This window comes from Dermochelys coriacea, chromosome 2, assembly GCF_009764565.3.
Source record: "Dermochelys coriacea isolate rDerCor1 chromosome 2, rDerCor1.pri.v4, whole genome shotgun sequence".
NCBI classification, from domain to species: domain Eukaryota; kingdom Metazoa; phylum Chordata; order Testudines; family Dermochelyidae; genus Dermochelys; species Dermochelys coriacea.
The window spans coordinates 93,119,122-93,131,729 of NC_050069.1; the positions used below are offsets into that span (position 1 = coordinate 93,119,122).

At 42.2% G+C, this 12,608-nt stretch overlaps 1 protein-coding gene across 4 annotated transcripts in view; it reads right to left on the reverse strand.

Moving 5' to 3' along the window:
* The window catches only part of PTPN2 (protein tyrosine phosphatase non-receptor type 2), a 55,363-nt gene that overhangs the window by 14,114 nt on the left and 28,641 nt on the right, over window positions 1–12,608 (reverse strand). For 2 of the 4 annotated variants that reach the window (XM_038388444.2, XM_038388441.2), the window contains exons 6-7: window positions 3,292–3,501; window positions 1,477–1,635 (exon numbers count right to left, since the gene is read on the reverse strand). In XM_038388444.2, coding sequence (XP_038244372.1) covers window positions 1,477–1,635; window positions 3,292–3,501 — 369 coding nt within the window. The remainder of the gene's footprint in view (window positions 1–1,476; window positions 1,636–3,291; window positions 3,502–12,608) is intronic. The other 2 variants (XM_043508134.1, XM_043508135.1) reach the window with 1 other exon arrangement.

The window sequence follows — 12,608 nt, forward strand, 5'->3', positions numbered from 1 at the left end:
CTGTATCCGCAAAAAGAAAAGGAGTACTTGTGGCACCTGAGAGACTAACACGGCTGCTACTCTGTAACCTGTTAATATCCAATAGTTATTCTAAATTTTGAAAGCTAGAGACTGACAATAGAGAATAAAATCTTCGAAATTTTAAAAAAATTACAGAAAAAGTCTCCAAAAGTTGCATACAGCTTACTCCAAAGTTCACACATCATTTCAAAAGAAGACTGTAAACAGTATGTATTGCTGCCAAAATTTATACTGAGAAATTGATATAATAGTCCATAAATTCCTCAGGGCCTCAGGAAATGCACATGCTAAAAAGGGAGAATTCATGTCAGTTAAAAAAAAAGTCTCTCAGACTATTCAGTAATTTGACTGACATTACTCAAAATTCAACAAAAATGTGAGGTATGGCCTTTGGTATACAAAGCAGCAAGATGTTCAGGAAGTAAACTCCAAGTTCTGCCAAAAGCAGCTTGCAGTAAATGACTGCTACTTCTAAGTGCGTGTCTGGGCTAAAATCATTAATGGTGGAAACAGTTAAGTATAGTCATAATGCTGGTCATAAGGCTGTGTCAGAATACAGAATACAACCACCTAGTTCTTACATAGCATAAGTGTGTACCTTGCACCTATTTGGTGTTTAGTGGTTGTGTAAAATAATTGGTTACACAAAGCACAAAATGCGCGTAGGATGGAAACATTTGACAAGACAGCTGTAATAAACATCTTTAAGTGATCTACTCCTCCATCCTATTTCTGAAAGCAGAGTAGGTTTGTCAAGTTAATTTATACTTCTTTACAGTAAGTTGTTTTTTCAGCAAAAGAAAAAAAAAAAAACCAACATGATCTACCATTCCAAAAAAAAAAAAAAAAAAAAAAAAAAAAAAAAAAAAAAAAAGTTCGATGTCTCCTTGACAAGGCGAAGCTATTTTAAAAAGTGTTATTACCAGAAGGCACACTGAAAAAGTTTAGAACTAGTGACTTGTAAAAGTCAAATTTTTTGAACTGCATTAAATAAACCCAATTAATCTTATTGAGCTGGTTATACTGACTATCACCGGTTAATCGAACAGTAAGAAAAATGTTACCTGGTAGCAAACTTTAATCTTCAGCAGCAGAATATTTTATTAACAGATAAAGTATGGATAATTCAGGGAGAAAAGACCCTTGTTCAATTTCACTTGGAAACATGACATTTCTTTTGGTTTTTAAAAAAGCTGATATGGATTTAACCTTCCTTATGTTAGTACAGAGTATGCCTGCCATATATCACAGAGCAGGGTACTAAAACATAGAATTAAAAGTTTAGCTGAGACACACACTTCAATGCTTGATTAAGAGAGTTTATTTGCCTAACCAAATGCAGAAATGACATGTTTTAAAATAGCTAAGAGAACATCAAATCGAATCACCCATTGATATTATAAACATTGCAAATTTGAATTATTACAGTAGATTCAGTTTATTCTAAAAACATACCTGTATAGTTGAATCCCCCATGATAAATTTTGCTCCTTCTATAACAGCCATATATGAGAATCTTAGCTGGTCAGGTGTCTGAATAAGTCCCATGCGATATTTTCTCATATCCAATAATACTTGCTTAATGTCTACAGAAGAAGGGTCTTTTTTTTCCATCTGTTAAAAAAAAAATCTGGTTAATTATATGAAGAGTTTTGACCTAATCTGTGAATTGGTACAATTGTTCTTTAAAAGTACCAAAAAATAAGGAAAATTTTAAACACATACACCTCTACCCTGATGTAATGCAACCTGATATAACATGAATTTGGATATAACGTGGTAAAGCAGCGCTCGGGGGGCGGGGCGGGGGCCTGCACGCTCCGGCGGATCAGCGCATTAGCATGTCTGTCTCCGACACGCTGCTCTGAGTGGCGTGTTAAGGGTGCCAGGCTGGGGCCGAGAGGTTGGATAAGGAGCAGTGGGGGGGGCGGTCAGGGGACAGGGAGGGTTGGGTGGTTTGGAGGTTCTGGGGACAGGGGTGTGGATAGGGGTCAGGGCAGTCAGGGAGCAGGTGTTGGATGGGTCAGGGGTTCTGAGGGGTCAGTCAGGGGGCGGGAAGTTACTATTAATAACAGAAATGCTCGAGGCCAAAGCAAGTTCGATATAACGTGGTTTCACCTATAAAACACTAAGATTTTTTGGCTCCCGAGGACTGCGTTGTATCAGGTTAGAGGTGTATTTGTGTTATACAATTTCTACTGAACGATATATACATTCATCTTTTTACCACATTTCTGTTATAACTGAGAAATTAACATCTGAAACTGATTTCTAAAAGTTTTTCTCTCAAGAGAATAAATCATTTAAATACTTTTATATAAACACAAAAAGATAAAAAGTTAAAATACAACTGGAGATTAGTTGAAATCCACAAAAGCCAATATACTAGTAACAATTAAAGCCCTGAGTCTTAATATACTTCTACTTGCCTAAATTTACAAATGAATGTGTTTAAATTGCAGGATTGGAGCATAGTAGTTCAGAGTACTAGAACTTGGTATTTAGTTAAAAAGACAGACACATTCAATAGGATTATGGGACAATACGTGGACAGAAAAAATGAGTGGACCAAACCATTTGCAAATTTGGGGCTAACGCCGACTGGTTAATACCCTTATAAACATACTGTGAAAAACAGTGCAGTATGTATTACTTGCTATATGTCCAGTAATTGAACTAATGATTATGTCCTTTTAAAAGTAATTTCCCCTCTAAAGAATCAGGAACATTAACCTGATATACAGACAATGTTTTGGAATAGCTATAGTGGCTTCTCTCTCAGAATGTTAGCTTTATATAAAACACTTCAGATTTAATTTGTATTTATTTATTTATTTATTTATTAAGTTACAGGAATACTAGAAGGACCAAAAAAACCCAATAAGCTTCAATCTATATTGCTCTTTCCTTTAAGTGTTGTAAAATTAGAAAGCAAATTCCATTTCTAGACAGACTGTTTTAGGTAACAGTGAAGAGCTAAGGGCAAAGTTACAAATCTCTGAAAATATGGTCTATAAAGACTAAGACACATTAAGATCACCAGTCTGAAAACAGGTCTATATTTCTACTCATCCCACATTTGTGAAAAAAATATAAAATGTTCATACATTTATTTAAGCCATCAGAATAAGTGTCAGAAAAACTAAGTAGCTTCCACAGGGTCTTCATTTACCTTCACAAATGTGTGGCTTATTTACAGATATCTTATTTGCTAGGAGTTTTCATCAAAAAGCTCAAATATAAACCAAAAGACACCACATAAACACTTACCAGGACAAGACAGGTGTCTACTAATGAAAATGTGCCAGAGCGTCCTATCCCTGCACTACAGTGAATTACGGCAGGTCCATGTTCAGGACTCAGCGAACCAGATTCTCTGACTTTAAACAAGAAGTTGAGGAATGAAGCTGGGGACTCAGGGACTCCAAAATCTGGCCACGTAGTATAATGATAATGAGATATCATCCTGGACTCACCACTCTAAAAATGAAGGAAAAAAAAAATTTAAAAATACAACAACAAAACCGCACTAACAAAAAGGGTACCTCTGCTTTTGGAGAATTTTTTGAGACTCATCCATCAGTCTAGGCCAATATTTTAAACCTCTCGGTCAGACAGACACAAACTGCTTACTTAAAATTTGCACCCTTAGATTATTCCCAACACAAAGTTAACACTAGGACACTTCTTCCGGCACCAGGTCGTTATTTGTGACCGACACCTTAGTTATATTTTGTTTTTCATTTTAAAAGCATTTAAGATATCTACACAGATCCCATTCCCCCACATCCTAACATTACTAAAATACTAACAGTACTTTTCCCCTAAAATTTCCCTCTGACTACTACTAGTGCAGCTCAACTGATGCTAACAGCAAGAGCGCCAGTATGGACAGGGACTGCCAGCAGTCCAGCAGACTGCCAGCATTTTAAGCTGCATGTTGTTTATCCCTGCTCTGAGCAGGGATAGACAACATTGTGTTTAAAGTGCCAGTAGCTGCTGGAATCTTGTCCATACTAGCACGGCCACTGATGGTAGCAACAGTGGGAAATTGTATGGAAAAGTCCTACTGTAGGCAGGGCTTAAAGAGGCCCATGTCAGAAAACCTTAGATATCACTTCTGCTGGAGACAGTCAACCTTGTTCCATATATAAGTGGATGGAAAGGCTATTGATATTCTGCAATGTTTTCCTCCTTCCTTGGCTGAGCTCTGTGCCAACACACCTCCCAACTGCATTAACCTCAGGGAGCTTCAGGTACCAGCTTTGACTACATTTCCACAAGACTCACTAAGACCTAGGTGTTGAAGCTACAGGGGTTTTTTTTTTTTTTTGTTTACTTTGGAGGCAGTTTAATTATGGATATTTGATTTCTTGAGATTCCAAAATCCTAATCTCAGTACCAAGCATCTATTTTTCCAATACTTTTCCCTAAACTTCCCCAATGTTACCAACATCTTATTTCTAGGTTTCCTTTAAACGATAGCTAGACCTCTATACCTAAAGTGAATAGTTAAAAAGATTTAATAAGATTCCATTTTTCTTTAGGTCAATGAAGTATTTTTCTTTAGGTCAATGACAAAATAAATTGTGTCCTGAAAAATGGAAACTAGAGAGATCCTCTCCTGGTCAGTCCATTGCAAGTTTCTATAAATGACTTGAAATAGCATTATTCAGTTCCTGTTTATTGTGTTGCAATACCATAACATTTGTTCTGAAAACAAGTTCTTCCAGTTACAGCTTTGGCCCTCATTTAGGGCCTGATGCTGTAAGGTTCGAGCACCCTCAACTTCCACAAAGGGAGTGGACATTGAGCACGCCAAGTACCATAGAAGTACAACTCAACCATCTTGTAATACACCTTGAAGGGGACAACAGAATCTTTGTAGTTTGTTCCTAAACAATATATACATTCACATATATTCTGTTAAAAGAAAAGGAGTACTTGTGGCACCTTAGAGACTAACAAATTTATTAGAGCATAAGCTTTCGTGAGCTACAGCTCACTTCATCGGATGCATTTGGTGGAAAAAACAGAGGAGAGATTTATATAAAATCTATATTTATAAAATATAAATCTCTCCTCTGTTTTTTCCACCAAATGCATCCGATGAAGTGAGCTGTAGCTCACGAAAGCTTATGCTCTAATAAATTTGTTAGTCTCTAAGGTGCCACAAGTCCTCCTTTTCTTTTTGCGAATACAGACTAACACGGCTGCTACTCTGAAACCTGTCATATATTCTGTTGATGCACAAATACAATATTCCTATTGGTACAGCAAAGCCAATACAAGCTCCAGCTCCTTCTCCCGAACTTGTATTGGCTTTCCTGTACCAACAGGAATATAGTGTAGTAAAAATTAGTCTTTGTTCAAAAAGATTTGATTTTGAACACACACACACACACACACACACACACACACACACACACACACACACACACACACAATATCTATTGAGTAAGGTGCCATTTTTCTATTGCCACTTTTCAGAGCAGAACTATAATCCAAGACCCCAGTCCTGCAATTCCTTGTGCACGGGTAGCCTGTGTGTCCATAAAGAGCCCCACATAAATCAACTGTAAGCAACAAAATTGCAAGTTAGAGAACTTAGGGCTTCCTGTGAAGGAATATTTTTGAGGCAAACAATCACAAAGTTTGCATTGTGTAAATATTATCTGCCATATAGGACTACATTTTTGAAACCTGAAATACGTTTTTCTTTTGTATGAATATAGTGATATTTTTAATCAATATTCGTATATGGCAAAGGCTTAACACTAGTTTTATTTATTTTTTTAAAGCAAGCATTTTTACCAGTGAATTATCCCCAATATTTTGTATTTACACAATATCCAAGGAGAAACGAAGCAATTAATTTTCCTGTTAATTTCTTATTTTTATAAGTATTTTATATATACATATACATACACACTCACCAAACTGACTAGAAAACAATTCACTGGTTGAAAGACAAAATGATCACTCAAAAACAAGACATTTGCACATTTCCATTTCACAATTACAAATTGTTTTAGCTACCCAGGAAAACATTCCAGGGTAACCATTGGGTACTTGGAGGGGAAAAGAAAAAAAAAATCTTTAAAACTGTAAAAAAGTATTAACACATTTTGAGTTTTTTAATTATTTCTATTAGTAGGCTGGTGCAGCATTCCACATCAGCTGTTAGACCTAGCTGTTGCCTTCTAGTCTCTACATTTCTATCAACCTCTTTCTAGACTCTGGTAACAGCTTATCTATTAAGGCTATGCACTCGCTATTGTTATTTGCTTCTGTGCATGCCACCAAAATCTGGGCGAGTTACTATGCTTCCTCTTGGCCCAGCTCTTAATCTTTATTTGATTTTAACAGTGCATCAGGGCAACTCTAATGCTCCAGTTTCTATTCTGGGGTTGTACAGATCAGGGATCGGCAACCTTTGGCCTGCTGCATCTACAGGTTCAGCAGATTGCGGCTCCCACCTGCTGCGGTTCACTGCTCCAGGCCAATGGGGGCTGCAGGAAGCAGCGCAGGCCAAGGGATGTGCTGGCCACCGCTTCAAACAGCCCCCATTGGCCTGGAGCAGCGAACCGCAGCAAGTGGGAGCTGCAATCAGCTGAACCTGCAGACATGGCAGGTAAACATACCGGCCCCGCCCGCCAGGGAACCTACCCTCACGGGCTGCGTGCCAAAAGTTGCCGATCCCTGGTATAAATTATGAGATTACCTTTGGGGATATTGGAGGATAAGTGTATTTATGGTAAGCCTTCCTAGCTTTACCAAGAGGAAAGAAACTGCAGAGATAAGAGACCAAAAACTACAGAGAAAAATTCCATAAAGATAAATGCATCAAAACAAAGACACACTCTTAATTCCCAAGTTACTAGTAAATACTCATTCCTCAGATCCTTTCTTGAAAGGGTGCTACAGGACATCAGTATACCAGTAAAATATATTTTTATGCAATTGACGGTTAATATGGCCATGTCAATTTCTCCCCCAGTAGTATGGTAGAAATTCCATTTCTACTTCCTCTTTATGTACACAAGCAGGTATACTACTCATGGACTGCTTTGAGGACATGTACTCTTTCCTTTATACTGCTTAAATACCACCAAATAAAAAGAGCTGCTTTTATGTTTCCATAAATCTAATGACCAGAGATCTAGCCCTATCTCCCTTCCAATGGATACCGTGCTATAACCTTATACCTAGGGCCCTACCAAATTTACAGTCAATTTTGGCCAATTCAAAAATAGTAAATTTCATGTTTTCCGCTATTTAAATTTTAAAATTTCACGGTGTTGTAGCTGTAGGGGCTCTGACGCAAAAAGGAGTTGTGGGGTGTGTGGAAGGGCAGAGGGTTACAAGATTATTGTAGAGAGTGTTGTGGTACTGCTACCCTTACTCATAACTGAGTAGCTGGAGAGCAGCAGCTTCTGGCCAGGAGCCCAGCTCTGCAGGCAGAGCCACTGCCAGCAGCAGTGCAGAATTAAGGATGGCCTAGTATGGTATTGCCACCCTTATTTCTGTGATGCTGCCTGCAGAGCTGGGCCCTCACACAGCAACCGTCACTCTCCGGCCACTCATCTCTGAAGGCAGCAGTGCAGAAATAAGGATGGCACGGTACAGTATTGTCACCCTTACTTCTGCGCTGCTGTTGGTGGGGCACTGCCTTCAGAACTGGGCGCCTGGCCAACAGCTGCCACTCTCTGGCTGCCCAGCTCTAAAGGCGGCGCAGAAGGGTGGCAATACCTAAAATAACTTTGCAAGTCCCCTGCAACGGCCTTTTGGTTCAGGACCCCCAATTTGAGAAATGATGGTCTCCCCTGTAAAATCTGTATAGTATAGGGTTTTGGAGGTTTAAGTCCCTTATTAACCTTTTTGTCATACTGACTTAGAATACATCACCATTTCAAATCCACACCCACAAAACTATTACATTTATGTCCCAGTCTCCTTACCAAGCCAGCCTGTTTAATCCACCCAGGCTCCTCACCCAATCTCAGTCCCACTCCCTGGCCCATGTCTCAGTCTTCCCCATCCCTTTAGCTTCTTGCCCAACAGTCCCAATTCCTCCCCTCTCCCTTGTCTCAGTCTACTCCCGTTCAGACAACCATCTACAGCAAGGCAATTCAAACTTTTTTTCTGGTGACCCAGTTGAAGAAAATTTTTTGATGTCCGTTACCCAGTGGAGCTGGGAATGAGGGCTTTGGGGTGTGAGCTGCACCTGGGGATGAGGGTTTTGGAGTGTAGGAGGGGGTTCTGGGTTTGGGGGGGCTTCGGGCTGGGGCAGGAGATTGGGGTGCAGGAGGATGTCAGGGCTTTGGGCTGGGGGTGGGCTTTGGGCTGGCAGGAAGGCGGTACAGGTTTGGGGGGCCTCAGGGCTGGGGCAGGGGTGCACAGGGTTGGGGTGCAGGCTTACCTTGGGTGACTCCTGGTCAGTGGCGCAGCAGGGGTGCTAAGGCAGGCTTCCTGCCTGTCTTGGCACCGCGGACCGCACTGTGCCCTGGAAGCGGCCAGCAGAAGGTCCAGCTCCTAGGTGGAGGCTCGCAAGCAGCTCCATGCAGCTCTCGCCTGCAGGCACCGCCCCAGCCAATGGGAGTGTGGAGCCAGTGCTCAGGGCGGAGGCAGCACGCAGAGCCCCGTGGCCCCGCCCCCACCTAGGAGCCAGCCCTGATGCAGGCTGCTTCTGGGGCACAGTGCAGTGTCAGAACAGACTAGCCTGCCTTAGCCGGGCAGCACCACCGACGGGATTTTTAAACGGCTCCGGCTGGCGGTGCTGACCAGAGCTGCCGCAATCCAGTGCCTTGCATTCCGTGACCCAGTACTGGCTTGCGACCTGCACTTTGAAAACCACTGATCTAGGGTGACCACCTGTCCTGAATTTGGTGGGACAATCCTGAAATGTACATTTTGAGTCCTGGTCTCAGGCTGAATGACTCCAGGACAGTATTTGTCCCAGATGCCCTGTGGCACTGCTCTGCGCCTGCCTGAGGCTCAGGGGCAGTGTCAGCCTCCTCCTGGTGTGGGGGCTGAGGTGGGCCTTATCCCCCTCCCCGCACCCTGGCCATCATGAGGTCCTGCCCCCTGCTCCTCCTCTTCCCCCTGAGACCCCGCCCTGGCTAGAAGCTTCTAGCCCCAGGCTAGAAGCCAAAGCAGGGCAGTAGTAAGAGCTGCCCACAGAGCCCAGGCCACTGTGGGGAGCCCTGATCCTCCAACTGCCCTGGGCAGTGTGCCCTGGAGGCATGAGGCCATGGGCTGCTCTTGGACAAGTGGAGGCTTTGGGGCTCCCCACAGCAGCCCAGGCTCCTTGGGCTGCTCTTACCACTGCCCAGCTCCGACTTCTGGCCTGGCCAGGCCTCAGGGGGAACAGGAGTAAGGGCAAGCCACAGAAGGGAACAGGGCTCCTGCCGGTGTCCCATTTTTGCATTTTGAAAAAGGTGGCTACCAGCATCCTCAGCACTTGTACTCTCTACACTTGAGTTAGGTACTGCCTAACTGCATCCTTTTCCACACTGCCTGGGTGCAAGTAGGGGGCACACAGGAGAGTCTTCATGCTCTCAGTTCTGCTGCCCAGCGTCACAACTGTCTACAGCAGCCAGGAAGAACGGTTGCATGAGTATTTTCAGTGCAGATGGAATCTTACGAATTTAGCTGTCAAACTAACACATCTCTACTTTGTACGTGCAAACAAATATCTCAAAGACTTGTAACTTGGCCAAATTTGGGTTACTTTTCACAGGATCAACAAAGGGCATATCTGTGACACAAATGCCACCCCACAACATTTCAAGCCTTTTCTTCAAAAATATGGAGGTGCTAGAGCTTCTCAATAAAACATTTATGAACAACATTTCCCCCTAATTTAATTCTTGGAAACAGCTGAACTGTTTTTGCTAACGCTTTCAAAACAATTCAACCTGAGGCAGACAACACCCAGTGTGGAAACTTTCTGCTCAGACAGTTAAGTTTTGGCTAAGTTATAAGCAACTGGAAACACGATCTTATAACGGAACGCATCAGTCAACTTTAATAGAGATGGTAGTACCAGCGCTATCTATAATTAAGGCTAAGATTTAATCATGGGTATTTTTAGAAAAAAGTCATGGACAAGTCACAGGCAAAAGACAAAAAATCATGTCCCATCACCTGTCCATGACTTATACCAGAAATACCCGACTGAATCTTAGGGGTGGGGTGGGTGTTGGAGGGGGAGGGAGCCCGCAGCACCAGCTGTGGAGGGGAAAGCCCCAGGGGGCCTGCTGCCTTTCTGGGCTTGCAGGGGGTGGGAGGACAGAAGGGAAGCCCTGAGTAGCCAGCAGCTACTCTGGCTGCTGGCAGGGGAAGGGAAGCCCTAGATGGCCAGTGACTGCCCTGGCTGCTGCCGAGGCGGGGAGCCCCAGGATCAGCTGCTGCTCTTACTGCCCTGGGATCACTGCCAAGAGCCCCTGAGCTGTGGCTGCTTCCACTGCCCCCAGAACTGCTGCTCAGGTGGTCCCTGGGGCCAGCCGCACTGGCTGCTGGCCGGTGCTGCCAGAGCAGCAGCCAGTGCAGCTGGCTGCAGGGTCTTGCGAGTGGCTGGCTACAGAGCCGCTCCAGTAGCGGCCAGTGTGGCTGTCCCCAAGGGCCAGCTGCTCCGGCAGCCCTGGGGTCAGCCACAGCAGCTGCTGCAGAGTCCATGACCTCCCTGACAAACATGGAGCCTTAGCTATAATCAAGAAAAACGGGGGAAGGGAATGGAGGTCACGCAAGTGAAGTTTTTGTAAAAAGGAAGAATCCGATTTGCAGATTCTGAAAAGATTTGCAAATTTGCATGCGTTAAGCAAAATTGAGGAAATTGTGTAACATCTGCAACACGTGGTGCATTATTTTATTTAACTGTTTGTTGGGATCTTTCCAAACACTCTTCCCTTCTCCAAAAGTCAGACTATATGACACTGACCACAAAGGCAACTATTAACATTTGCATGAAACAGAACAGAAACCAATTAAGGTGTAAAATGCTAGGCCTTATACTACTTTGCAGATAAATGCATTTCTGATAATCTCTCTTCAACCCCAAAAACAAGTATATCCAGAAGTTTTCATTTTTCCTAACGAACACTGTAAAATATACCTTTTTAGAATTCTTCACTCATATATATTTTGGTGATGCACTGCAGAGATATGCTATTGTACCATAAGTAATGTACTGTTGAACAGTCTGAAAGAATTTTACAAATTCAGTAATTCTAGTTTTCCCAAATCTTATGGGAACGTCAGGGTGTGTTAGCTCTTCAGATAAAGTTGTGTTCTTGGTCTTCTTTTACTCCAGATCTAAAGTTTATACATTTCTCAATAAATGTATTTGGTATGTTATTAATTAGTGGCATAACATTTAGAATAAAGCTGCAAAAGATGCAGGTAAGCATCACGCATTTAGGACCAAATTCTTGATAATTTTATAGCACACTTATCACAGGTAGAATCAAATACAAATCAGTGGTTAGTAGCCACTATGTAAAAGCTTGATGGTTAGAGAGAGGGAAAGTAATAATTTCAACAGTTGGAAATACTTCTTTTGTGAATTATTAAGTATTGTTTTGTAGAAAGTACACAGGATTTCTGTTAAAATGTTATTTTATACGCTGGAGGCTTGTAAGAAGACCAGGGCATTTACATAGCACAGTCACCGTATTACCTTATTCCACTCTTGTGAAACTTCACATAGAAGGATCTATCTAAAGCACATACAGGCCTGCTTCAGAGGACTAAAAAACCCAAAGCCTTAAATGATGAGCAGCAGTGAAGTGAGAAGCAAACTGGGGGAATAGGAGAGCTTATGCAATTGATAACTTATGCACTCCATGTTATCTGAATCTCAGGACAATATCAGCCAATCCAAGTCCAAATGCTTTGTGGGAGTTACTTCAAGCATTAGAACTAGAGTAACTCTTGGGAGTGGAAAGAGAGGAAAGCCAGGATGATCTACTCCAGACCCCTGAAGACAGAAGCCTCAAAACAACTTTATAGTATTTGAGGAGACTGCTGCCTCAAGTTGCCAAAAGCCGTGGAGAGCTTCATTTCCTCAACCCCAGCCCTTCAGGCACCATTACTCCCTTCTTCACCTCTGCCACTAATATTAAAAAAACCCAGAACAGATCAGCTGAGTGGGGAAAACCAAAGTCATGAGGGCACAGCTGTGTAAAGTTGTACCTTGTCTTACTTTTACTCAGTGAGCCTGGCAACATGACGACCAGTTGTAGAATATTGATGTGAAGAAGCTCATGGAAGAGGTTTCAAATTCATATTCTTTCTAAGTATCTTGTGTCAAAGCTTCTTTAAATGGCCATTATAGATTTAATTAACAATAATCAAAAAAGCGAACGGTTTGCAGAACAAACAAGAAATTGAAGAAATAGACCATGTTGCCAGCTTCTCTCCCCCAAAGCCACTGACCAGATGACCTCCAAAATAGGTTACAATTATAATCTTAAAAAACCTGCTACTCCAATTAAAATTAAAACATGGTGTTGGGATACTTTGATTTCCAATTTAGAGACATTAAAAAGATACAAGATTTCAGCACTTGGAATAGCGGCCTATTA